Source organism: Schistocerca americana, chromosome 1 (assembly GCF_021461395.2).
Source record: "Schistocerca americana isolate TAMUIC-IGC-003095 chromosome 1, iqSchAmer2.1, whole genome shotgun sequence".
NCBI lineage: Eukaryota > Metazoa > Arthropoda > Insecta > Orthoptera > Acrididae > Schistocerca > Schistocerca americana.
In genome coordinates, this window is record NC_060119.1 from 138609095 (window position 1) to 138635101 (window position 26007).

Consider the following 26007-nt stretch of genomic DNA (forward strand, 5'->3'; position numbering starts at 1 on the left):
GCTACTGCCTCCTGCAGTCATGCATTGTGATTATCCTTCTATAATAATTATGCAAGTGACTTGTGGAAGTTGTGCACAGCATATATAACTACAGAAAATGATAATCACTCTTAAGACAGCTGTGACAATAGACAACAACTAAAAAAACCACCTAGAATTATGCAAGAAATTACAGATTACTGCTGACTCGAAATACAGCCACCCAAGCCCAAATACAGTTTTCTATATTATATACCAAAACTTGTTAATATTTGACATTTCTGAAAGCAGAAAAAAAAAAAATCACTCATATGCACTATTATATAACCATTTTTTTTATTTTTTTTTTAAATATAAGGCAGCATGAAAGCAGAAGAAACAATACAGAAGCAAAGACTTGTTTTCAGATATCGTCTCTCAGGAAGATGTAAGGAACAAATTAACATGCGACAGACATGGAAATCAAAGGAACATCTCTACTGGTGTCTCTTTCTTCATGATTGTATCCAATATGCTGTGCCATAGATGATGGAAGAATATCCATAATAAGAACTGTGCCCTTATGAGAATCACATGTTGCATTAATTTTTGTCTGTGAGACATGTATCACATCCAAGATATTAAACCAGATTAATATGTCACAATTAGAAAATGGGTAATACCATTCCTAGCCATAACTGTAAGTCAATGGAAACTGAACAAGTATTGCATGAAGTTCAGTATCGATGGATAGAACAATGGCACTTAACACAGAGAAGCTTCTGGTTTGATTAGACAAATATGAAAACTGAAATTGTATAAACATTGCTCACGTGGAAGCACTGAGATTCTCAGTAGACCAAGCAAGCTCTGTAGTTGAACGGCTTAGCAAAGACAGACACGATAAGCTGAGATGAGAACGACTTCCTTCCTTCCGTAACTTAGCTGCTTCTGCTGGATCATTGTATCGGAACATAATGTTACGCCCCAAAACAATGATACAACCTGAAAAAAAAGACCTTTCATGAATGAAATGTGGAAAAAAATTACAGACACAATATGTAAAAGGCTGTAGGATCATTGTATATACTTTCCATTTGTTATAATTACCACTACGTGTAAGATTATTACATATTATATGCTGCTACTATTATCACAACACTTTTATCACTACAATATATTGATAACAGTAGGACAGCAATATTGAGAACCTTATTATTATAACAAGTTTCTTGTGCTGGCCTTTTCTGCAGCAGCTGTATATAAATTAGGCTGTTCAAAAGAAAAAACGCCTCTTGCATGCTGTACATTAAGTTTTCTTTTTATTTCTCTTATGCACCCAGATCTGTTTCACCTTAGTTACAAGGCACCTTCAGTGGGTGTCCTGAAACATTACATGATTTTTTCATTTGTACATACATGTTATAGATTTAAAACAGTTTGTTACGGCTTTCGATAATAACTGGTAAAGTACTTACAGATCAACATCTAGTTAATTATTTTTAAGCCAAATAGATTTCTCTCAGGTGGCAAACTGGTTGAAAGTTTGCACTTTTCCTTCTGGTATCTGTTTTCAACATACAACAATTTAACTGCCATTTTCCGTGTATATAGTGTCATTTGTTTCTGTAAGTGTTGTAAACTTTCACAGGTTTTGCTTTCAACTGTTTTTTTTCTTCTTTATTTGTGAATATATGTGTGCTGATGTAAGTTCTGTTGTTGTTGTTTGTTTGTGTGTGTGTGTGTGTGTGTGTGTGTGTGTGTGTGTGTGTGTGTGTGTGTGTGTTTGGAATCATAAACTGCTGGCCATTAAAACTACAGCATCACAAAAGCAGCATGCAACATCTGTCAAACAGGCATGAAATGTAATACATGCTTCGATATATGAATGAATAGCATTTCAGCACACATACACATGAATTATGTAGGAATAACACCATCTACAATCCACGTAGAAGAAAAGATTACACAGTCAGTTTCTCAGTCAGAAATCACATTTGAATGCTGTTCAAGATCATGTTGCACCTTGTGCAAGGCAGAGAAATGTCTACCAGCAAGCTTCGGCCATCAACAGCAGCAGGATCATGGTCCATAGAGACAACTGTTTGTCATTCAGCAAGCAATATGACTGCTTCCAATGGTCAGGATCCCATGTGTCAAGTGAATGTCAATGAAATTAGTTCAGGAGAGCCACAATCAGTGCTATGCCGAATCTCAGCAGAGATGTATGACTAGTGCTTGAGAGGACTATTTGCTCATACATCCAGGATCGTAGAGCCATTTCATGTAACTTGGGTTGAGAAATGAGCTCTTTGCATGAGGAGTACCTACATGGACAGTGCAACAACATCAGACCACCACAGATGGTGTAATGTAACGTGATATTTTGTTAGGAAATGCTGTGGTACATTCTTAGGCTCTTTGAGAAATGGAAGATATTCACATGAATGTAGAGAGAAAAACTATTATTTTAAGTTAATTGAACTAGAGTGGAGCAAAACAGTCACTGGGTTTCTGTTTACACACAGCCAAGAATATACACAGGCGTTGCACCTTACATGGGTGTGAGTGGCGAATGGACGTCGTCACTGGATGTGTTATTCTGTGCAGCCACTGATGGTGGGCTATCAACAAATAACCAGAGAGCCTGTATTAGCAATGAATCTTACGTAAAATGTAATGTAATTGACTCAATCTGTTGTGTATAGACAAGAGAGGAAGAGCAGCCTGGTGCTCACTGTGAAGTACACATGTTGCTAATGTTATCCTGACCTACCTCAATGCAGAAGGTGGTTAGCTGTTGTCCTGGTCGACACATTCTGCAGATCTTTTGCCCACTAGAAACCTCTGGTCATGGGTTGCCAAGAGACTGGAACACCACCACCACCACGACCACCACCAATTGCCAGCCACAAATGGCGAATTCTGGCATACAGTTTAATCAGCATGGGATAATATACAAGTGTGTATTATCCAAGCTAAGTTAAATTTGATTCCCAGTAGAGTTAGAGTTGCTGATGCTGTCAGAGGTTCTGAATTCCACATCCTGTTTATCCCCAAATTACCTACTGAACTTAATATGCACAATAAGTAAAATTTTGTTATTCACTATCCTTCCTTGCATTGCAATTTTAATAGACATAGTTTAAGGCGAGATACACAAAGTAAAAGCATTTGTAAACATGGAAAAAGTTTTTGACAATGTTGACTGGAATCTATTCTTTGGAATTCTAAAAGCATCAGTAATGAAACACAGGTAGTGATAGGTTGTCTAGAATTGATACAGAAACCAGACTCATATAAGCATTGAGTAACAAAGGGCAGTAGTTGAAAGGAGGGGGAGACGGGGATGTAACCTTTCCTCCTTTTATTCAATTAGTGCATTGAGAAAACAATAATGGAAACTAGTAATAAATCCAAAAAAGGGATGTTTTTCCAGTGGCATTGTAATTCTTTCAGAGATGGAGAAGGACCTGGCATGTCAGTTGAAAGGAATGGTTAGTGCCTTTAAAAAGAGGCTATAAGACAAATGTAATCAAATGTAAAATGACGGTGATGTAGTGTGAACTGAGCCAGGTAATGTTGTGAAAATTAGAATAGGAAATTAAAGGCTCAAAGAAATTGATGAGTTTTCATTTCTGGATGGCAAAATAACTGACAACAACTGAAAAAGAGGATATGAAATGCATACTGGCAATAGCAAGGAAAGCTTAGTACATCTTTACTGAAAATATTTGTTTGTAGCAAAACTTTATATGGAAGTGAAAAACAGATTATAAAGAGTACATACAAGGAGACAAGAGAAGCTTCTGAAATGTGATGTTACAGAATAATGAAGAAGATTCAATAGGTAGATCACATAACAAATGAAGAGGCACTGAACTGAAAGGGGAGAAGAGTGCTTTATGTTATAACTGTGACCAAAAAAGGAATTGGTTGGTTAGACATATCCTGAGACATCAAGGAATAGTGACTACAGTAATGGAGAGGAGAGAGAGAGAGAGAGAGAGAGAGAGAGAGAGAGAGTGTGTGTGTGTGTGTGTGTGTGTGTGTGTGTGTGTGTGTGCGCGCGCGCACAAGTGATTGCATGTATGTTATGGGGGAGGTAGGGCGAAAAAAGCAGACAGAGAACAAGTCTTGAATATAGCGAACAGGGTCAAACAGATGATGTAATCTGCAGTAATTAAGCAAAAAGGAAGAGGCTTGCAGAAAACAGAATAGTACGAGAATGCTTCCAGTCAGTCATTGGGCTCAAGACTATAAAACCTGTGGCACACTGAAGACCAAGCTGGCAATTCCCTACTCTCTCTACCCAGACATGGCACAATGAGCAACTGTAGGCAATTTCACAAGCTTATGCTGGCCAGTACTGACCATTTCACAGCACATCTAATCAGAGTGATGCAGTATGAAGACATGACAGGGGAGTGTTTATTTTTCACTATCTGGATTAACACTATAGACTATTAGTTGCTAATATGAATAACCCAATGAACAACATTAAGAAGATATTTATACATCACATTAAGAAGATATTTATACATCACTGCACACTGTTTTACATTATTAGACAGCCCTCCATGGAGTCGCCAATCAATAAAATGATTCTCAGTGCTCTTGAATGGTGGTTTAACAGTTCTTTCGAGAAAGTCCACTTCCTCTTCTACAAATGCCGCTTACTCTTCAGTTTACAGACAGACTAAATAGCAAGAATGATGATGACAATGACCAAAACAACAACAACAACAACAACATTGTTATGTACAAATATCATGCTTATTAAAATATGGCAATGAAACTAAGATGCAAAAAACTTATAATATATCAAGCATTTGAACTGACAATGTTGCTGCAAACATACAATTTTTCGTATGCGTATGGCAAGTTAACTTTCGTTCTGTATTTTTTAATGTTTACATTTTTGGCTATACAGAAGCTAGGAAGAGAGAGCTTCACCAGTACAGTATGACATGTGTACCAATGGAGTTCTTCAGTGAATCATTGGAAAAAGCATTAATTTTTATTTACCAAAATTGATTTTACTAGTATTACTAACAAGGTGACCTTAATGGACTAGCTCTCTTCTTCAATTTTCTTCAGACATTAAGCTCAGTGCCCAATTCTCACAAAATCTAAAAAAAAATTGCATTTGAAAATTAGAAGACTCCTCACCACTGTTACCTGCAAAACATTTCCACATTAATAACACAGTTGCTGGTGCTCGAGCGCATAGCATAAAAATTTGGTAATCGTGAAGTCAATGGCTCGAATCTCGTTGGTAGCAACTTTTTGAAATATTTTATTTAAATTTCATATCATTATGTACAACAAATGTAAATATAGTTTATAATTCTGCAACCCACCTCTATACCCCTGTGGGGGTATATGCTATGGTAGCCCTCCACTCATCCATGAAGAAGGTTTCAGTTTGGAACAGCAGAAATGCAGTATTTAGTGGGATCATGACACAATCCTTCACATGCCAAACTTTGATCTCTACTACTACTGCTTTGCTACCTGCTGTATTTCGTGAACTTCACTCATTGCAACTTTAATTAGTTCATTTTGTGTTCTTGTTTCTTCAAAAGTTTCTCTCTGTCTGCTTGCTGAGTGTCTCACTTGATTCTCTTCTCTAATTGCACCATGCAATTACTAATTAGAAATAGAAAGATGTTATTTTTATAAAAAGCTACAGTCCAATACTTGTTAACTAATGTTACCATTTGTTAATAAATATGGAATGTTAGCAAACAAAACCACAAGTTACTATCGTCGAGATTCAAACCAATGACTTCACAGCTACTAGGCTTTTAAGATAGTTGTTATGTTGGTGACATCTATACTAATAACCTTAAAATAATTTGTAGTTAACACTGGTTGGTAATCTTCTGGTTTTAAAAGGCGTTTTTTCTTCTTCCTCATATTGCTGTAGGAAACTGATGTCCAGACACTGACCTTCAAAAATCCTATGGTACAAAGAGAATTGAAGGGGATCAGACAGTAAGTTCCACTTGTAAGTGTGAAAACAGTAACTCTTCTATTTTTTGATCAAGGTAACGTTGTGATTAGCATTGCAGTGAGTCTTTTGATAATAGCCAGCTACCTGTATAAGGAACTCACAGTTCTTTCTTGGCATCACATGCTTGCCCAGTTACCTGTTTTGCTAGTACATGTGTAGTGCTTTTATTATTTCCAAAAACACCTTGCGCATTCTTACATTCCATCATTTTGAAAGGCTACGAAATACAACATGTAACTGGTAGCATAAGATATGGAAATGGTTCAAAAATGGCTCTGAGCACTATGGTACTTAACTTCTGAGGTCATCAGTCCCCTAGAACTTAGAACTACTTAAACCTAACTAACCTAAGGACATCACGCACAACCATGCCCGAGGCAGGATTCGAACCTGCGACCGTAGCAGTTGCGCGGTTCCAGACTGTAGTGCCTAGAACTGCTCAGCCACTCCAGCCAGCTATGGAAATGGAAATGAGCATTTGGCGTCACTCGCCGGGAGGCCCAGTGTGGGGCAGGTCTGGCCACCTTAGTGCAGGTCTTATTACATTTGACGCCACATTGGGTGAACTGTGTGCCAGATAGGAATGAAATGATGATGAAGACAGCACAACACCCAGTCCCTGAGCAGGCAATCTGTCAAGCTGATCACTCAGCTATCGGGGCGGACAGCATAGATATGAAAATATGTTACATTTCGTCATTGGTAAGATGACATAGTGTAACGACTAGAATATGGCTTACTAGTTACCAGTGTTACGTCAACGATATAAAACTGTTCATTAGATACATTGTATCACGTCAACATTCTCAGTCATGAGAAAAGTGCAAACTGCCACCAAGAGAAAATTTTGGACACCAAGTGGACTAAACTCATAGGTGGTGCCGGACACTTGGTACATGCTTCACTTTGTTTTGTATACAACCATGATTTTTATTGTTACACTGTATAAAACAATTTCATCAGTAAACCTGGAAAACACATTACAGTGTTTTACAAAAGGTATCTTTTTTTAAAAAAACAATTTGAAACAGATCTTTTCAGTGGTCAAAATTAATACATTGGAAGAACACAGATTGGTGCTGGGGCCAACTCTCTGTTAACAAACAATTTTTTTTTACAACTTACAGCATATAAATTACTAGCATCAGTAAAAGTTCATAAATATCATTTTTATAAGAATTCACAAAGTCTACAAATACCAGCTGAGGCATGTGGCATTCACTTATGAGGAACAGGTGCAGCCCATGTCAAAATATGTTTGTTCACTGACAGTTGGCCTCAGCACCAATCAGCGCATTCTTCCAATGTATTATTTCAACGACTCAAAAGATCTGTTACACATTGTTTTGTAAAGAAATACCTTTTGTAAAATATTGTAAAGTGATTTCAATGTATACTGATGAAACTATTTTATATGATGAAAATTATATCTGTAAACAAATCAAAATGCAATGTGTACCAAGTATCCAGCACCACTTGGTGGTTTAATACACTTTGTTTCCATAATTTTCCTTGGTAGCAGTATGCACTTGTCTTGTGATTGAGAATGCTTATGTGCTGGTAAGTCACATCATCTTTGTTTTTAGAACAATTTTATATGAGTGACTTAACACTGGTAAGCTAGAAAGCCATATTCTAGTTGTTAAACTATGTCTCTTACCAAGAGTGAAGTATAAAGTATTTTCATATCTTCTGATACTAGTTTTGTGCTGTATTTTACAGCCTTTGAAAATGATGGAATGTCAAAATGCATAAGGTGTTTTTGGAAATAATAAAACTGTGGTGAAGACATAAGGAAGTTATTAAAGTGCATTCAAATGGCTGCTTTGTCTCACAGCATTTTCATGCAAATTGCACCTGATGCATGCATAGCTTTGTCTGGCATGTTACTTATAAAGGGTAGAGAGAGGAGAGCCAAATACTGAGGGACTTTGAGGCATATAGCATACCTGTCTAAAAACTATTGTTTCTATATAAAACACAACTGGAAGCCACCATTATTCAGTTCACATATTTTCCTCCTTATGCAGTTCCAAACAAATGATTCTAACAAAAATATTTGCTAAAAAACTGAGTTCTTCTGTACTTTGTAGTCTACCATTGGAGCTTGATAATAAGTTAACTGTTTATAAGTTGTTACGATGCTTAACTAATCCATTGCACTTAACTCAGAGTCTTCTGTAGGTCATTCTTACTGCATATGGAATGTGGCTTACATACCAGAATTGTTTTTATAGCTGAAAGGAAAGTAGAATATCACTCCAATCTGGAGTAAATACATTTTATACATGATAGCACATCATACCACATTTGACTCAATGTTGTCACCTAGTGTACTAAGCTACATTCATTGATATGTTTTACATTTCTCTTTTGTAAGCAATTTATTTAGATAGTCACAGCCCCCATTCAAAATATACATCACATTACAGACTTTTTTAAAAAAAAATTCTGGGTCACATAAAAGAGATATCATCACAGATGCAGTGTCATATTTATCAAAGGTGTGAGTTGCCTAAAGTATAAATCCCAAACATTTCATAATCTCTTTGAGATATCAAATTAAGGTTTTTTGGCTAAAGATATTACAGATAAGGATTAATATTTTGCTATAGGTTAGTAATTAAAACTCTATCAACGAGAAGACACGTGCAGCTACTTTTAAATGAGATGATGAATATTTTTCTAACATCTGATATAAGAAATGAGAAGTACTGCGATGTTACAGATCCTATTAATTACTATAAAATCTCTCCAGAGGAAGTTAACTGCTGTCATGACATTGCCAATAAATTATGTGCAAGTGGTACCCCACAGCTCATACATATTTCAAAAAATCATATCTCACAACTATCTAGAGCTGCTCATGGGATAAACCTTTATCAGCTATCACATTTGATTAACAGAACATCTTCAGGTACCATAAAAATCTTTACATCAGCGTGTATTGTAATATTTGTAATGTGGAATATAAATAAAAATCCATGCTGTTTCACTGAAACTGTCATCAATAATAAAATACATTAACACAGACAACAGCATTTTGCTATTGACAGCCACCTTCATCAGTAGCTGTAGGGAGTTCTGAAATCTTACTTTTATGAAATGCTAGTATCAACTGGAAGAGTTAATGTATTGCTTCTTTCATTAGCAGTCTGCCTTGAAAATGGTGGTGCGTTCTCCCACCGAAATATCGGCAGTAGCTGAAAGTGTTACCTGGCTGAATTCCAGGAAGTGATTTGAAAATTTGTGACTTGTCTGAATAGTATGGAAGAATACTACCCATGAAAGCCAAGGTCCTGCATTCAAGTCATGACCCGGAACACAGGTTTTACCTGACATGGCATTTCAAACCAATGCACACACTGCTACAGACAGAAATATTCATTCTGTGTTCATACATAACTTTATGCTGTCTAAAGTAATGAAAATCAGCAACTATGATGAATAAATGAATGAAAAGACTTTTCTGCAGTGGTTGGAGAACTCCCCATTATAAAGATACACTAATATTTTGTAAGTGTAATGAACAATGTCTGCTATCATTCAGCTGTACAAAAGGGTGATTTATTCCAGATCCTGACTTAGAATAAACCACTGTAATAACATTATGATGTAGATGAACTTGATAAAAAATATAGCCATAGCCTTTTGAGACTATCACCATATCACTGCCATTTTAATTGTGGGGAGTTTAGATGGATGGGTGTAAAAGACAATAAGAATGTACACTACAAGAAATACAACATTTTACTAGGAATACTGCAAGCAAAATTTATCAAGAGAGTTGCACAGTACCATGGGTGGAACAAAGGCACAAATAATTACAGCAAGGGAGAATGAATGTGTAATGAAAACTAACAATGAGTAACCTATTATTTTCTTGACAGTAGGAGCAGTTGTAGTGACCCTACAGACAGCAGAGCAAAAGATTCACAATGTAATTTACAAGCATACATTGGTGATATAGCCTGTTGTACTAAGACTTCAGTTATGTTCAGGTCTTACAATCATTTTTCTGCTTTAAAAGGTGACTTTTTACTAGCAACATTTACTAAGTATGACTGGACACTCATCTTATGGCTGCTATTCACCTTTTAACATGTGGTTAGCTTCTGCTGCTACTACTGTCACCACCATTACTGCCCTCCTCACAACAAAGAAGTCAACGACAACAATCTGTAAGCAGATGTTTTCTCGGAGCTTAAAAGAAAACATCTACTTTTTTAATGTGTAGTGTGTGCTCAACTATCAATTCCATCAGAAACTGTCATGCTGCATACCAGCCAGCAACAAAGTTTCCAGTCACTACCGTTTGTCAATCACAACGTTATTTTATTTGAGGTCTAGGGACCATGTAGGATGATCTGGTATTACATTAATTATATAAATAAATAACTCAAGCAGCTGACATAAGAACCAATAGAAGTAGGCAAGACTAAAATGCTGAAATTTGGCTTCTTTGGCCTAGTAAATATGTGATATGCCCAAGCATTGCATTTCCAATTACCATTATATTGATTAAGACAACACACAGATTTTGATTCTAGGTTAATAATTTTGGGATTTGATGGTCAAGAAAGCAGTGATAACATAATCAGCATAGCATATAACTTTATTACCTGGTGAGAATGTTTGTATCTGGATAATATGTAGTATTCATTTCTATCTTTGTTCTAAGAGGAGTTGTATATTGGGCCTTTGTCAAATACTAGACTAAAATTTTAACACAGTGTAATGATACATAAAACTCAGTTAAGTCCAAGATTAACAAATGATTGCTGAATGAAAGCAAGAAAGAGCCAATTTATCTCACCTTGCGACAGTCTAGTTGGTTTGTCAACCAGGACTGTGTTGACCCAGCACTGCGCTGAATGCTTTGGAATGAGAGTAGCTACACCATCCTTCAGCTGAACACTGCAGTGTTCTGCTTCAACCCCAACTCCATCCAGAACAATATCTTGCTGCGTGGGTGCATCCTCCGTACCAATTAATGTCTCACCCTCCTACAAAATAATTATTATTTCTGTTTCATGAATATACACTTTAGATTGGATAGAATAAAGGCAACTATGTGATGAAACACTGTTAAAGGAACTACTTAGAGCAAAATACTTCAAGACAACACCTCCAAGTTACTTTCTCAACATTATTGCATTAGCTTAATTGCTCATTGTTATGAGTAAGAATCATCTGTGAACTTGTCAAACAAACCACAAACTGACTAAACATAAAATCAAGTTCGGTAGAGTCATTCACATCTGTCTCCACTCAATCTATTGTGCAAAAATCTTATAGCAATAAAACATTGCTAATACTGTATGCTATAAATGCTGCCTCAGCTAAATCTCTCTACTAAGATAAATTAGTTCATCATATGACACACAGTCATATGAACCTAACTCATGAGCCACCCAGTAAGAGGGCCCTCTTTATGCAAGCAGATTCTAAATCATCTGATTTGTTCATGTTCACCGATATTGTCTTGACTGTAAGCAACAATAGAAGAGAGATACCCTCCTCATTTTTCTTGAATCTTATCACCATATCCAGATACATTTTATTCCATCTCTTTCACAAACATTCACCTTCTTTTAAATCAATCACTGATCCTCTAACAGCTTCATAAGAACAACTGCTTGTATGAATTCCAACATCCATAAAAATTACCTTCACTTCCTCTGCTACCCCACAGAAAAGGCTCCCTTCCCTTTCAAGCCTAGGTATCTACAGTAATAAGTAACATTATTGAAATATAGTAAAAACTGTTCTAAAATAAACATTTCACTCAGCTTCTATTGTGACACTTAGCTGCTGACTACAGTTCTACCTGACACTTCACACTTGCATGCTTCTGTTGGGAGAAAGGAATTTGGTTCCGTTGGATAGAAATAGTGTGATTGGAGCACAGCCCTCTACAACACAATGAAGAAATTTGACGAGAGCAAGTAATTTGTTTTTAATTAAATTTGATTTATAACAACTCTGAGCCATGCAGAGTGGCCATGTGGTTTGAGGTGCCATGTCACATGGCCCTCCTGCTGGAGGTTCGAGTCCTCCCTCGGTCGTGTGTGTGTGTGTGTGTGTGCGTGTGTGTGTGTCATTCTTAGCATAAGTTATTTTAAGTAGTGTGTAAGTCTAGGGACTGATGACCTCAGCAGTTTGGTCCCTCAGGATTTGAACATTTAACAACTCTGAAATGGCCAGTCATATGGACAAAATTTGGGAAGAAAACAAGGCAATGGAGAACACAAGTCACATTCCAGTATTACCGAGCGAGGTGGCGCAGTGGTTAGACACTGGACTCGCATTCGGGAGGACGACGGTTCAATCCCGCGTCCGGCCATCCTGATTTAGGTTTTCCGTGATTTCCCTAAATCACTCCAGGCAAATGCCGGGATAGTTCCTCTGAAAGGGCACGGCCGACTTCCTTCCCCATCCTTCCCTAATCCGATGAGACCGATGACCACGCTGTCTGGTCTCCTTCCCCAAACCAACCAACCACATTCCAGTATTGTAGTCACATTCCAGTATTGTACACAACCACTATCCACAGGCTGGCCAATATACAGGGTTATTACAAATGATTGAAGCGATTTCACAGCTCTACAATAACTTTATTATTTGAAATATTTTCACAATGCTTTGCACACACATACAAAAACTCAAAAAGTTTTTTTAGGCATTCACGAATGTTCGATATGTGGCCCTTTAGTGATTCGGCAGACATCAAGCCGATAATCAAGTTCCTCCCACACTCGGCGCAGCATGTCCCCATCAATGAGTTCGAAAGCATCGTTGATGCGAGCTCGCAGTTCTGGCACGTTTCTTGGTAGAGGAGGTTTAAACACTGAATCTTTCACATAACCCCACAGATAGAAATCGCATGGGGTTAAGTCGGGAGAGCGTGGAGGCCATGACATGAATTGCTGATCATGATCTCCACCACGACCGATCCATCGGTTTTCCAATCTCCTGTTTAAGAAATGCCGAACATCATGATGGAAGTGCGGTGGAGCACCATCCTGTTGAAAGATGAAGTCGGCGCTGTCGGTCTCCAGTTGTGGCATGAGCCAATTTTCCAGCATGTCCAGATACACGTGTCCTGTAACGTTTTTTTCACAGAAGAAAAAGGGGCCGTAAACTTTAAACCGTGAGATTGCACAAAACACGTTAACTTTTGGTGAATTGCGAATCTGCTGCATGAATGCGTGAGGATTCTCTACCGGCCAGATTCGCACATTGTGTCTGTTCACTTCACCATTAATAAAAAATGTTGCTTCATCACTGAAAACAAGTTTCGCACTGAACGCATCCTCTTCCATGAGCTGTTGCAATCGCGCCGAAAATTCAAAGCGTTTGACTTTGTCATCGGGTGTCAGGGCTTGTAGCAATTGTAAACGGTAAGGCTTCTGCTTTAGCCTTTTCCATAAGATTTTCCAAACCATCGGCTGTGGTACGTTTAGCTCCCTGCTTGCTTTATTCGTCGAATTCCGCGGGCTACACATGAAACTTGCCCGCACGCGTTCAACCGTTTCTTCGCTCACTGCAGGCCGACCCGTTGATTTCCCCATACAGAGGTATCAGAAGCTTTAAACTGCGCATACCATCACCGAACGGAGTTAGCAGTTGGTGGATCTTTGTTGAACTTCGTCCTGAAGTGTCGTTGCACTGTTATGACTGACTGATGTGAGTGCATTTCAAGTACGACATACGCTTTCTCGGCTCCTGTCGCCATTTTGTCTCACTGCGCTCTCGAACGCTCTGGCAGCAGAAACCTGAAGTGCGGCTTCAGCCAAACAAAACTTTATGAGTTTTTCTACGTATCTGTAGTGTGTCGTGACCATATGTCAATGAATGGAGCTACAGTGAATTTATGAAATCGCTTCAATCATTTGTAATAGCCCTGTACTATGTGTGATATGGTATAACTGACGAAAAATGTGGGGGAAAATATCAACATTAAAAGTGATTGGGCTAACAACAAGAGCTGAACTGTTCATTCAATGAATAACAGCAAACTGACATGACTGGCATGCTAAAAATCATATTACTTGGATAGTGTGTGGACTTTTGAATGTTCACATTTAGATACATTACCCCCTTCTTCTTCACAGTCATAAATATATTTTAATTTTCTAGTATGTATTATGGTTGATAGCATAATGTAAGTAAACAGAATAATACAGAACAAAATGATCACTTTTGAATTTGCACAAGACTTTCCTTTGGGAAGACATAAACAGAAATACAGAAACACACATTAAACAAAAGTTATTTCCTCATTCTCACTATATACATTACTCATTACTGAACAACATGTCTCAATTTTACTGACCTTTAAGTGGTACAATGTGACACCTGTGCTAAGAACATTATCATCAATGCCAACAAGATGAGGCATATCAGAATCAAGGACAACTCCCAGACCAGACTTTCTTAAACCAAGTGCTTTCTGCTCTTGAAGGATCTTTTGTGTTTCACGCCATTTTTCCGCCCATTCTTCTGTCAGCACCTTCTCCTGTACTTCTTTTTGGTGAAGCTGTGCTAATACCTGTGGTTGCGATTCAGTTGTCTGAAAAGAATAACGTATACTTTTATTAAAACAAGCTACAGCAAAAAAATTGTCTACTCTATGCACATTAAAATTTTTAAAGGAGTAAGAAATATTAGTGCCACTGCATTTTTAAGGGTGTCATAAAAATAAATCTGGGTATCACATTTATAATCTTCATGGGACGTGGGTAGACTGACTCCCATAAAATACCTACTAACAAGGGAACCTCCCCATCACACCCCCCTCAGATTTAGTTATAAGTTGGCACAGTGGATAGGCCTTGAAAAACTGAACACAGATCAATCGAGAAAACAGGAAGAAGTTGTGTGGAACTATGAAAAAAATAAGCAAAATATACAAACTGAGTAGTCCATGCGCAACATATGCAATATCAAGGATAACAAGAGCGCAGAAGCACCGTGATCCCGTGGTTGGCGTGAGCAGCTGCGAAACAAGAGGCCTTTGGTTCAAGTCGTCCCTCGAGTGAAAATTTTAAATTTTTTATTTTCACAACGTAATGATCTGTTCACTTGAATAAGTTTAGTGTCTGTGTTTTGCGACCGCACCGCAAAACCGTGTGATTAGTAGACGAAAGGACATGCCTATCCAATGGGAACCAATAACATTTCATCGCAAGGTCATAGGTCAACCGATTCCTCCACAGGAAAACACGTCTGATATATTCTATATGACACTGGTAACGGCATGTGCGTCAAATGACAGGAATATGTTGTCGACCCACCTAACTTATACACTTGGCGAATGGGTAAAAAGATTATTCTACCTCGCCCGATGTGGGTTTTCTTGCGGATGTGACAATCACTCCCAATAAAGTGATGAAAATGTAAGAGTTTGTCACATAAACTGAAAATCAAAAATTAAACTTTCCACTCGAGGGAAGACTTGAACCAAGGACCTCTCGTACCGCAGCCGCTCACGCTAACCACGGGACCACGGCTCTCCTCACCTCTCATTGTCCTTAATGTTGCTTATGTTGTGCATGGACTACTCATTTTGTATATTTTGCTTATTTTTTCATAGTTCCACACAACTTCTTCCTGTTTTCTCGATTGATCTGTGTTCAGTTTTCAAGGCCTATCCACTGTGCCAACTTATAACTAAATCTGAGGGGGGTGCAATGGGGAGGTTCCCTTGTAAGTGATGGCAGGAAAAAAACACATATAAAGAATGTGGAAATGTGCAAGCTTCTGTAGCCATTAGCTCCTTCTGCAGAAGGGGTGAACAGAAATGAAGATGGATGAAGGAAGACAAATGTTGAGGTTTAGGAAATTGGAAGAATTAGGGAAAAGTCACCCAGAACACTGGGTCAGGTGAGACTTACTGGAGAGGATGAGAAGGGAAGACTGATTGTTGCTGCCTGCACTGAACGAGATTTGAAAACCAGAGAACTTAAAAGTTAAAGATACGGTAATAAGCAAGACTGAGATTACTGATAAAACATCAGGAAAGTGTAATAAAAGTGGAAAGCTAATACACAAATTAAAAAATACCAAATGTATTTAAAAAATTAAAATAGAGGAAAGAAAAGGAATCGTGTTGTGTATCAGGCTTAAGGGTACACAACAAACATAGCAAAATGCTACCAAAACACAGGCCTGGTGCCTCTCAGTTCCTAGCAGCTGTCTCCATATGGCACTTACCAAATCAGACCATTTTCTGCTTCTGCACCATGTCCTGCTGCATATTGTATTCATCTATTGACACTGCAGACACCCACCAAAGGGAGCACTGTCAACTGTGAACTACATTGCTTCTGCCTTATACTGGCAGACAAGGACATTCTTCAGCCTAAAGGCATAAAAAACTATGCGCCAAGGATGCGCAGTTATGGTCTGGAAGTTGGAAAGTTCAGGTATGCGCCTGCAGCCACCTCATTACAGTTCTCAGAAGACTACAGTCCGATTGAACAAACCTACTTAGGCAGTAACAGTACAATTAAGAGTACTGGTCATTAAAATGCAGCATGAGCAGCAAGGCTCCCAACACAATTTCCTGGAGTGCATCCAAAGTTACTTCTACACCTAATGATGATTCTCCATACAAGATTACCTGGTGCATCCTTCCTACCAAAAAGTCCTCAGTCCAGTCATAAATTTCTTTTGACAATAACCTTAGACGTGTTACTGAGTCAGATGCTTTTTGGTAATCATGAAATACTGCATCTGCTGACTGCCTTGATCCAAAGCTTTCAGTATGTATGTGATAAAAGTTTGAGTTGAGCTTCACATGATCGATGTTTTCAGAAAATATGCTGGTTGGCATGGAGGAGGTCATTCTGTTCAAGATACCTTATTACATTTGAGCTCAGAATTTGTTCAAAGATTCTACAACAAATTGTTGTCACGGATATTACGTGGTAGTTTTGTGGATCACCTCTACTACCCTTCTTGTAAACATGCACAATCTGTGTTTTCTTCCAACTACAAGGCACAGTTTTTTTGTTCATGGGATCTGTGACAGATTACAATTAGAAAAGATACTAAATAAGCCGCAAATTCAGCATAGAATCTGATAGGGATTTCATCGGACCCTAGAGATCTGTTCAATTTTAACAATTTCAGCTGTTTCTCAAAACCACTGACAGTAACACTGTTTCAGACACCTTTTCAGTGGTACAAGGATTGAATTGGGGCAATTTTCCCAGGTTTTCTTTCATGCGGGAACATCTGAAAATGGAGTTGAGCATTTCAACTTTTGCTTTGCTACCCTCAGTTTCAGTTCCTGTCTCATTCCTGAGTCCCCGGACACTAACTTTGGTGCCACTAACAGCCTTCACATATGAAAAGAATTTCTTTGGGTTTTGTGAAATATTATCTGACTATACTCTGCTATGGTAGTCTCTGAAGGCTTCATGCATTGCTCTTTTCACAGCTAAACATGTTTCATTCAGTGTCTCTCTATCTATAATCCTATGGATTGTTTTAAACCTATTATGCAGTAGTCTGTTTCTTTAGAAGTTTCTTTTTAGTGACTGTATACCATGGAGGTTACCTCCCATTATGAACAGTCCTACTGGGAACATATCTATGTAGTGCATGACCAACATTCTTTTAATGTTGAGCCGTAGTCCCTCTACATGCTCCTGCCTATGCTGCAAGTTTCAAGCTCCTCATTCAATGTGACACTACTGCTTTTCAATCTACTTAACGGAACATATATTTTTTTCTACTTGTTAAAGACGTCCATTGTACTTTAGTAATCACTGTTGCCACAACCATGTCATGGTCACTGATACTGTTGACATCCTCAAAGAGGTCAGATCTACTTGATGCCATTAGATCCAATACATTTCCATCATGACTGGGGTTCTCAACTATCTGTTCTAGGTAATTTACAGAGAAGGCATTTAGTAACTTTTCGCAGGATGTCTTCTCACACCAACCAATAACAAACTTTCCCAATTGATTCTTGGATTACTGAAGTCTCCATCAATGATTACAGTATGATTGGGGAACTTACATACAAATGAACTGAGGTTTTCTCTAGAGTTTTCAGTTACATCAGGAGATGAGTCTGGTGGGCAACAGAAGGATCCAGTAACTATTTTATGACCACCCCTGATACTGAGACTCGCCCAAACAATCTCGCATGCAGCTTCAATTTCTGTCTCACTGGATTGAAGTTTCTTGACTACTGCAACAAATACATCAAGTCTATTTCCCTTTAGCCTACGATTTCAATATACACTTACGTATTTCCCAAAAATCTCACTGCTATCAATTTCAGGTTTCAACTAGCTTTCTGTACCTAGTATTATGTGAGTTTCATTGCTTTTCAGGAGTGCTTAAAACTGTGGCATTTTGTTGCGAATGATTCAGTAATTAACTACTAGGATTTTGATGCTCTTATCTGTGGGGGAATTCTTTTGAATCTTACACTTATACTTCTGGGTCTCCTACAACTGTCGTTATCTGGACTAGATGGAGAGTCATCTAATCAAAAAACCCTCGTTTGCACCCCACACACAGTCAGCTACTTTGTTGTGTGCAGTAATGTTGCGGAACAGCTCAGTACTTCCTAATATATGTGAACAGTCTCCAAGCCAATTTTAAATTTAGTACAGAAGTAGAAAAGGATCAGCAGCTACCCTTTCTAGATATGCTAGTTACAAGAACTAGTGAGAACATGGGCCACAGGATGTATCAAAAACTGAAACATATGGACCGAAATCTGCACAAACTTTCAAATCATCACCCAAGCCAGTAATATCCTTGTAACACGGGCATGATAAATGTGTGATCCACAGCAGCTTTGGCACAAGATGCAGTATCTGGAATGCATTCTGAGGAATGGTGGGTACTCCATCAGTTGCATTAGAATTGATATGTTGGAAGAGGAAACAGTGTGGAGAAAAGCTCCCACTCAAGAAAGCTATTAAAATTAATAAGTATGACAATAATTTTAACAAAAAAGAAGGAAGTCTAAAGGTAAACTGATCCTGGATTCCTGTGTTGTTGCAAATGACTGTTGCAAGTAACAAGTGGAGAACCACACCTGTAATGACTAGGGAAATGTCCTCAGATGTTGGTACACAAAGTTTATATATTTTCTGGCCATGGGCTCAATTCTAGTATGCCACTAGCAATAAAGTGTGAACCTTTGAAAATTCCAGCCACTCATGCTGGCGAAAAAGCCAGAAAAATCATTAAACAAATGTTGGCCAAAGATCTTGAGACAAGAGCCAACAGGCAATATGCCACAATGTCACATATGAAGTATAACAACTTAAATTGGAATGAAGAGTTTGTGAAACTCAATTCCATCATTAAATTGGCTTGTTTTGAATTGTTGATGCCCCTACCTAATGCATGGATTATTGTCAACTGCATACTACATTTTCTGTAATTAATCTGGAAAATTGCATACAACATTGTCATTAGAAACTTTACTATTACATCTACAAATGAAGAGTCATAATTATTTGATGGCATGATAGTCACTAGGTTATAGTTTCTCTTCATAGATGCTAAAAGGTGTGTACACCCTGTTAAGAGTGTATGTTATATTTTTATTTATTAGTTGCTTACCATGTAATTGGCTTCATCAAAATACATTTTGCATTTTCATAAAAGTATAGTTGTTACTAATTTTTACATTATGCATCATGCATATATATAAATACATCTTTTTAGTAGTTAGTAATTTTTACGTTTTACACACATCATCATTTTACATTACACATAAATACATAAACTTCTTACTGATCAAAGATTTCAGCAATAATCATTATATAGCTTACATTTCAAAATTAATTATACAGTTTCACACATTTAGTGAATGATAGGTACATTATTACATTGTTTACACGTTCCTTCCAAATTACTTGCAAGATATTCTTGAATTGAGTAGTATGCTTTATTTTTAAACCATGTGTCTAATACCTCCTTAAATTTAAAGATGGTGAGGGTTTTGACTGATTGTGGCAGTTTATTATATAACTTTAGACTTAGGTGTTTGTGACTGTTGTGTGTCAGTGACAGCCTAGAACACAGTATATCAAGCATGCAGTTGTAAATTCACTCTCTGCGTAAATTATTGTATATTTTCTTTTATGTATATAAAGCAGTTATAAATATAGAGACTTGGGAGGATCATTAAGATTAATAGGCTGAAGTGCTCCTTACTGGTTTCTCTTGGACCCAATCCTTGTAAATTTAAATGATAAACTAGGATTAGATACCCTATTATTTTATATGTTAATTACATTTACCAGGGTACTATTAGTTAAGGTCTTTAAATCCAAAGAATTTCGCGGTATTTCATTCCATTCAGAGGAATCCACCCCGTGATTGATAATACACGATTAACTCTACTTAATTTATTTGTTTGTATATCTCCGCTATCAGAGAATCTTTTTAGAGTTACAATTCTCAGGATTTATAATTATAAAATATTTCAGGTCAAGGTGCAGCTCATAGTTAAGAGGGGGTGGGTTGCCTTTTTTTCCATTTGAACACACAGTTTATGCCTGTTGAATTACCCCATAACAGAATCCCATATTGTAGCTGTGACTGAAAGATCGCATAGTAGCAAAGCATCAATAAACTTTTACTCACAGCATATGGTCATACCATGAGAGCCTTTGGTCCATCGTTAGTCCCAATAGTTTGACACTGTGATTCTCTTCTTTCCATACCTTCAGATTAAAATAAATTTCCTCTCTTTTTGTGTTGTTTATACGTAACTGGTTAACAATATACGACACCCTACATTTTTCAAGAAGTTTATTCTTTTTGTGTACCACCTCTTGCACACTCTCACCTGTGGAGATCATGGTCATATCATCGGTATATAAGACATTTTTGCAGGCTATATACTTTGAGAAGTCGTTAACATAAACAATAAAGAGGAAGGGTCCACGAATGGAGCCCTGTGGAATTCCTCTCTTAAATTTCACTAGTTCTGACCTTTCATTGTTCACATACACCAACTGTTGCCTGTTATTTAGGTATGATTTAATTTGAGTAAGTGGTTTGTCTGCAATATCATAATATTCTAATTTTTTTTTAAATTATCTCGTGTGATACTGAATCAAATGCTTTGCTTAAGTCTTCAAGTGTTGCACAGGTGGTCAGTTTCCTTTCAAAAGCTCTGTGGATTTCAGTTATCAAGCTTTCAATAGCTTTTATGGTTGACTGATTAGTTCAAAATCCGAAATGGCTGTCATTAAGTAATTTATTGCTCTCAAAATACATGTAGATTTGTGCATGTGAACAGCTCTCTATGATTTTGGCCAGTAGAGGGACAACTGATTTTGGCCTATAGCTATCTGGTATCTCTCTGTCACCCTTTTTGTATATGAGGAGTGTAACCGTAGTTTTAAGGCAATCTGGAAAAATGCCATCATCAAGGATTTTATTTGCAAGGTAGAGTAGAGGAGTTCTAATTTCCTTAATTATAACCTTTATTACAAAATTACTGAATCCATGGTAGTCTTCTGTTCTAGAGTTGTTCAGCTTGTTTATGAAGTTGTTTGCATCTGTAATAGTTATTCTACTCCACTTAAATCTTTTTATCTGTATCATTCAGTGACTGCAAATGAAAAGATTCTACATCAGTTAAATCGTCACTTTTTGCTACATGGAGATTTACTGAATTTATGAAGTGTTCACTGAGCACGTTTTAGAATTTAAAATATACTCTTCATTTGCTTTCGTTTTTCCTGCTTTAATTTCCAATTTGTATCTTTATCTTAAGCTTATATATCTATTCTTGTTTCCTTGAGTGCCTTCAACTGTGCACTTCAGCATGAGTATAAAGATTCTGATTTCATTGAGGTGTGGGGTTTAGCACTTTTTTGTATGTTGTGGTTTACACATATTGTTGGGGTTATATCTCTTAGTAATAATAGGGCAGTTATAGTCTAATGTATTTTTTATGTTCGATATGAATGTAGAAAAGCTTTCGTTTGTATCTTTGTCGATGGTTAGTATTCCAGCCCATTCTATTCTACTCAGTTCACTTCTCATTATTTCAATGTTCTCTTCCTTGAGAACTCTATATGTAGTTAACATCGAAACATCATGAAGTGTCAGATTTTCAATTTTGAGCCATTTGCCATCTTGGTCAGATAGTCCTAATTTGATGGTATCCAACTCTACTTGATTAATACACACATTCCTAATTATACTGTCAATTCATGCCTCCATTCTGGTCGGTTTTTCATTTAAGCAGTAGTAATTCATTGATATTAAGATATTTAGGATGTGTACCACAGTTTCTCTCTTTTCTCTTACATCTATATTAATGTCTCCTGTGATTAAATGTTTTATATTGCATGTATTTGCAGATTAATTCAGAGAGTTTTTCAGCGAATACCTCCTCATCAGAAGCTTGTGGTCGGTAAACTGTTGCAATAATGAGTTTCTGAGTGTGTATAACCAAGGCAGATGGTTCAAAAAGTCCTTCAACAGACAGGTTTGTGTGGTTTATGATTGAATATCTTAGATTCAAATTTTTGTTGATATGGTCTACAGTATCTTGTTGCCAGTAAGCAGCCAAATGGTAAAAATAAGCTCATTTCTGCACTTAATTTCCTTCAGCAAGTACTGTAGTGCACTTTGTTTCTTACAGATTGTACATTTATATGTAACAAAAGTAGTTCATTTTTGTTGCAAGGTGGTACATTGGGCTTACGTTTGATTATTTACTTTAAGTGTGTTTTTTGTATTGTGTTCTGAAGTTCTTTGTTTTGACTAAGTCTGACACATTTCAGACTTGGTCAACCTTATACATTTCCCTGACCTGGTTCTGAGTTTTGGGACATACTTTCTAAATTGCTGATCCAAGATAATTTATTATTTACCATGTTGTTGTTGTTGTTGTTGTTGTTGTTGTTGTCTTCAGTCCTGACACTGGTTTGATACAACTCTCCATGCTATTCTATCCTGTGCAAGCTTCTTCATCTCCCAGTACTTACTGCAACCTACGTCCTTCTGAATCTGCTTAGTGTATTCATCTCTTGGTCTCTCTCTACGATTTTTACCCTCCACGCAGCCCTCCAATGCTAAATTTGTGATCACTTAATGCCTCAGAACATGTCCTACCAACTGGTCCCTTCTTCTTGTCAAGTTGTGCCACAAACTCCTCTTCTCCCCAATTGTATTCAATACCCCCTCATTAGTTATGTGATCTACCCATGTAATCTTCAGCATTCTTCTGTAGCACCACATATCGAATGCTTCTATTCTCTTCTTGTCCAAACTATTTATCGTCCATGTTCCACTTCCATACATGGCTACACTCCATACAAATACTTTCAGAAACGACTTTCTGAAACTGAAATCTATACTCGATGTTAGCAAATTTCTCTTCTTCAGAAACGCTTTCATTGCCATTGCCAGTCTCCATTTTATATCCTCTCTACTTCGACCATCATCAGTTATTTTGCTCCCCAAATAGCAAAACTCTTTTACTACTTTAAGTGTCTCATTTCCTAATCTAATTCTCTCAGCATCACCCAACTTAATTCGACTACATTCCATTATCCTCGTTTTGCTTTTGTTGATGTTCATCTTATATCCTCCTTTCAAGACACTGTCCATTCTGTTCAACTGCTCTTCCAAGTCCTTTGCTGTCTCTGACAGAATTACAATGTCATCGGCGAACCTCAACGTTTTTATTTCTTCTCCATGGACTTTAATACCTACTCCGAATTTTTCTTTTGTTTCCTTTACTGCTTGCTCAATATACAGATTGAATAACACCGGGCACAGGCTACAACCCTGTCTCACTCCCTTCCCAACCGCTGCTTCCCTTTCATGCCCCTCGACTCTTATAACTGCCATCTCGTTTCTGTACAAATTGAAAATAGCCTTTCGCTCCCTGTATTTTACCCCTGCCACCTTTAGAATTTGAAAGAGAGTATTCCTGTCAACATGGTCAAAAGCTTTCTCTAAGTGTACAAATGATAGAAATATAGGTTTGCCTTTCCTTAATCTATTTTATAAGATAAGGCGTAGGGTCAGTATTGCCTCAAGTGTTCCAACATTTCTGCGGAATCCAAACTGATCTTCCCCGAGGTCGGCTTCTACCAGTTTTTCCATTCGTCTGTAAAGAACTCGGGTTAGTATTTTGCAACTGTGAATTATTAAACTGATAGTTCGATAATTTTCACATCTGTCAACACCTGCTTTCTTTGGGATTGGAATTATTATATTCTTCTTGAAGTCTGAGGGAATTTCGCCTGTATCATACATCTTGCTCACCAGATGGTAGAGTTTTGTCAGGACTGGCTCTCCCAAGGCCGTCAGTAGTTTCAATGGAATGTTGTCTATTCCCGGGGCCTTGTTTCGACTCAGGTCTATCAGTGCTTTGTCAAACTCTTCACGCAGTATCGTATCTCCCATTTCATCTTCATCTACATCCTCTTCCATTTCCATAATATTGTCCTCAAGTACATCCGCCCTTGTATAGACTCTCTATAAACTCCTTCCACCTTTCTGCTTTCCCTTCTTTGCTTAGAACTGGGTTTCCATCTGAGCTCTTGATATTCATACAAGTGGCTCTCTTTTCTCCAAAGGTCTCTTTAATTTTCCTGTAGGCAGTATCTATCTTACCACTAGTGAGATACATCCTTACATTTGTCCTCTAGCCATCCCTGCTTAGCCATTTTGCACTTCCTGTCGATCCCATTTTTGAGACATTTGTATTCCCTTTTGCCTGCTTCATTTACTGCGTTTTTATATTTTCTCCCTTCATCAATTAAATTCAATATTTCTTCTGTTACCCAAGGATTTCTACTAGCCCTCGTCTTTTTACCTATTTGATCCTCTGCTGCCTTCACTACTTCATCCCTCAGAGCTACCCATTCTTCTTCTACTGTATTTCTTTCCCCCCATTCCTGTCAATTGTTCCCTTATGCTCTCGCTGAAACACTGTACAACCTCTGGTTTAGTCAGTTTATCCAGGTCCCATCTCCTTAAATTCCAACCTTTTTGCAGTTTCTTCAGTTTTAATCTACAGTTCATAACCAATAGATTGTGGTCAGAGTCCACATGTGCCCCTGGAAATGTCTTACAATTTAAAACCTGGTTCCTAAATCTCTGTCTTACCATTATATAATCTATCTGATATCTTCTAGTATCTCCAGCATTCTTCCATGTATACAACCTTATTTTATGCTTCTTGAACCAAGTGTTAGCTATGATTAAGATATGCTCTGTGCAAAATTCTACCAGACGGCTTCCTCTTTCATTTCCCTCCCCCAATCCATATTCACCCACTACGTTTTTCCTACTCTCGAATTCCAGTCACCCATGACTATTAAATTTTCGTCTCCCTTCACTACCTCAATAATTTCTTTTATCTCATCATACATTTCTTCAATTTCTTCATCATCTGCAGAGCCAGTTGGCATATAAACTTGTACTACTGTAGTAGGCATGCGCTTCATGTCTATCTTGGCCACAATAATGCGTTCACTATGCTGTTGGTAGTAGCTTACCCGCACTCCTATTTTTGTATTCATTATTAAAACTACTCCTGCATTACTCCTATTTGAATTTGTATTTATAACCCTGTATTCACCTGACCAAAGGTCTTGTTCTTCCTGCCACCGAACTTCACTAATTCCCACTATATCTAACTTCAACCTATCCATTTCCCTTTTTAAATTTTCTAACCTACCTGCCCGATTAAGGGGTCTGACATTCCACGCTCCGATCCGTAGAACGCCAGTTTTCTTTCTCCTGATAACGACGCCCTCGTGAGTAGTCCCCGCCCGGAGATCCGAATGGGGGACTATTTTACCTCCGGAATATTTTACCCAAGAGGACGCCATCATCATTTAACCATACAGTAAAGCTGCATGCCCTTGGGAAAAATTACGGCTGTAGTTTCCCCTTGCTTTCAGCCGTTTGCAGTACCAGCACAGCAAGGCCGTTTTGGTTAATGTTGCAAGGCCAGATCAGTCAATCATCCAGACTGTTGCCCCTGCAACTACTGAAAAGGC

General features: G+C 37.7%; 1 protein-coding gene across 1 annotated transcript in view; it reads right to left on the minus strand.

The window, feature by feature from the left end:
* The window catches only part of LOC124550891 (kinesin-like protein Klp98A), a 376578-nt gene that overhangs the window by 105153 nt on the left and 245418 nt on the right, over window positions 1-26007 (minus strand). Inside the window, exons 9-11 of the mRNA XM_047125670.1 lie at window positions 14316-14552; window positions 10794-10983; window positions 792-963 (exon numbers count right to left, since the gene is read on the minus strand). Coding sequence (XP_046981626.1) covers window positions 792-963; window positions 10794-10983; window positions 14316-14552 — 599 coding nt within the window. The remainder of the gene's footprint in view (window positions 1-791; window positions 964-10793; window positions 10984-14315; window positions 14553-26007) is intronic.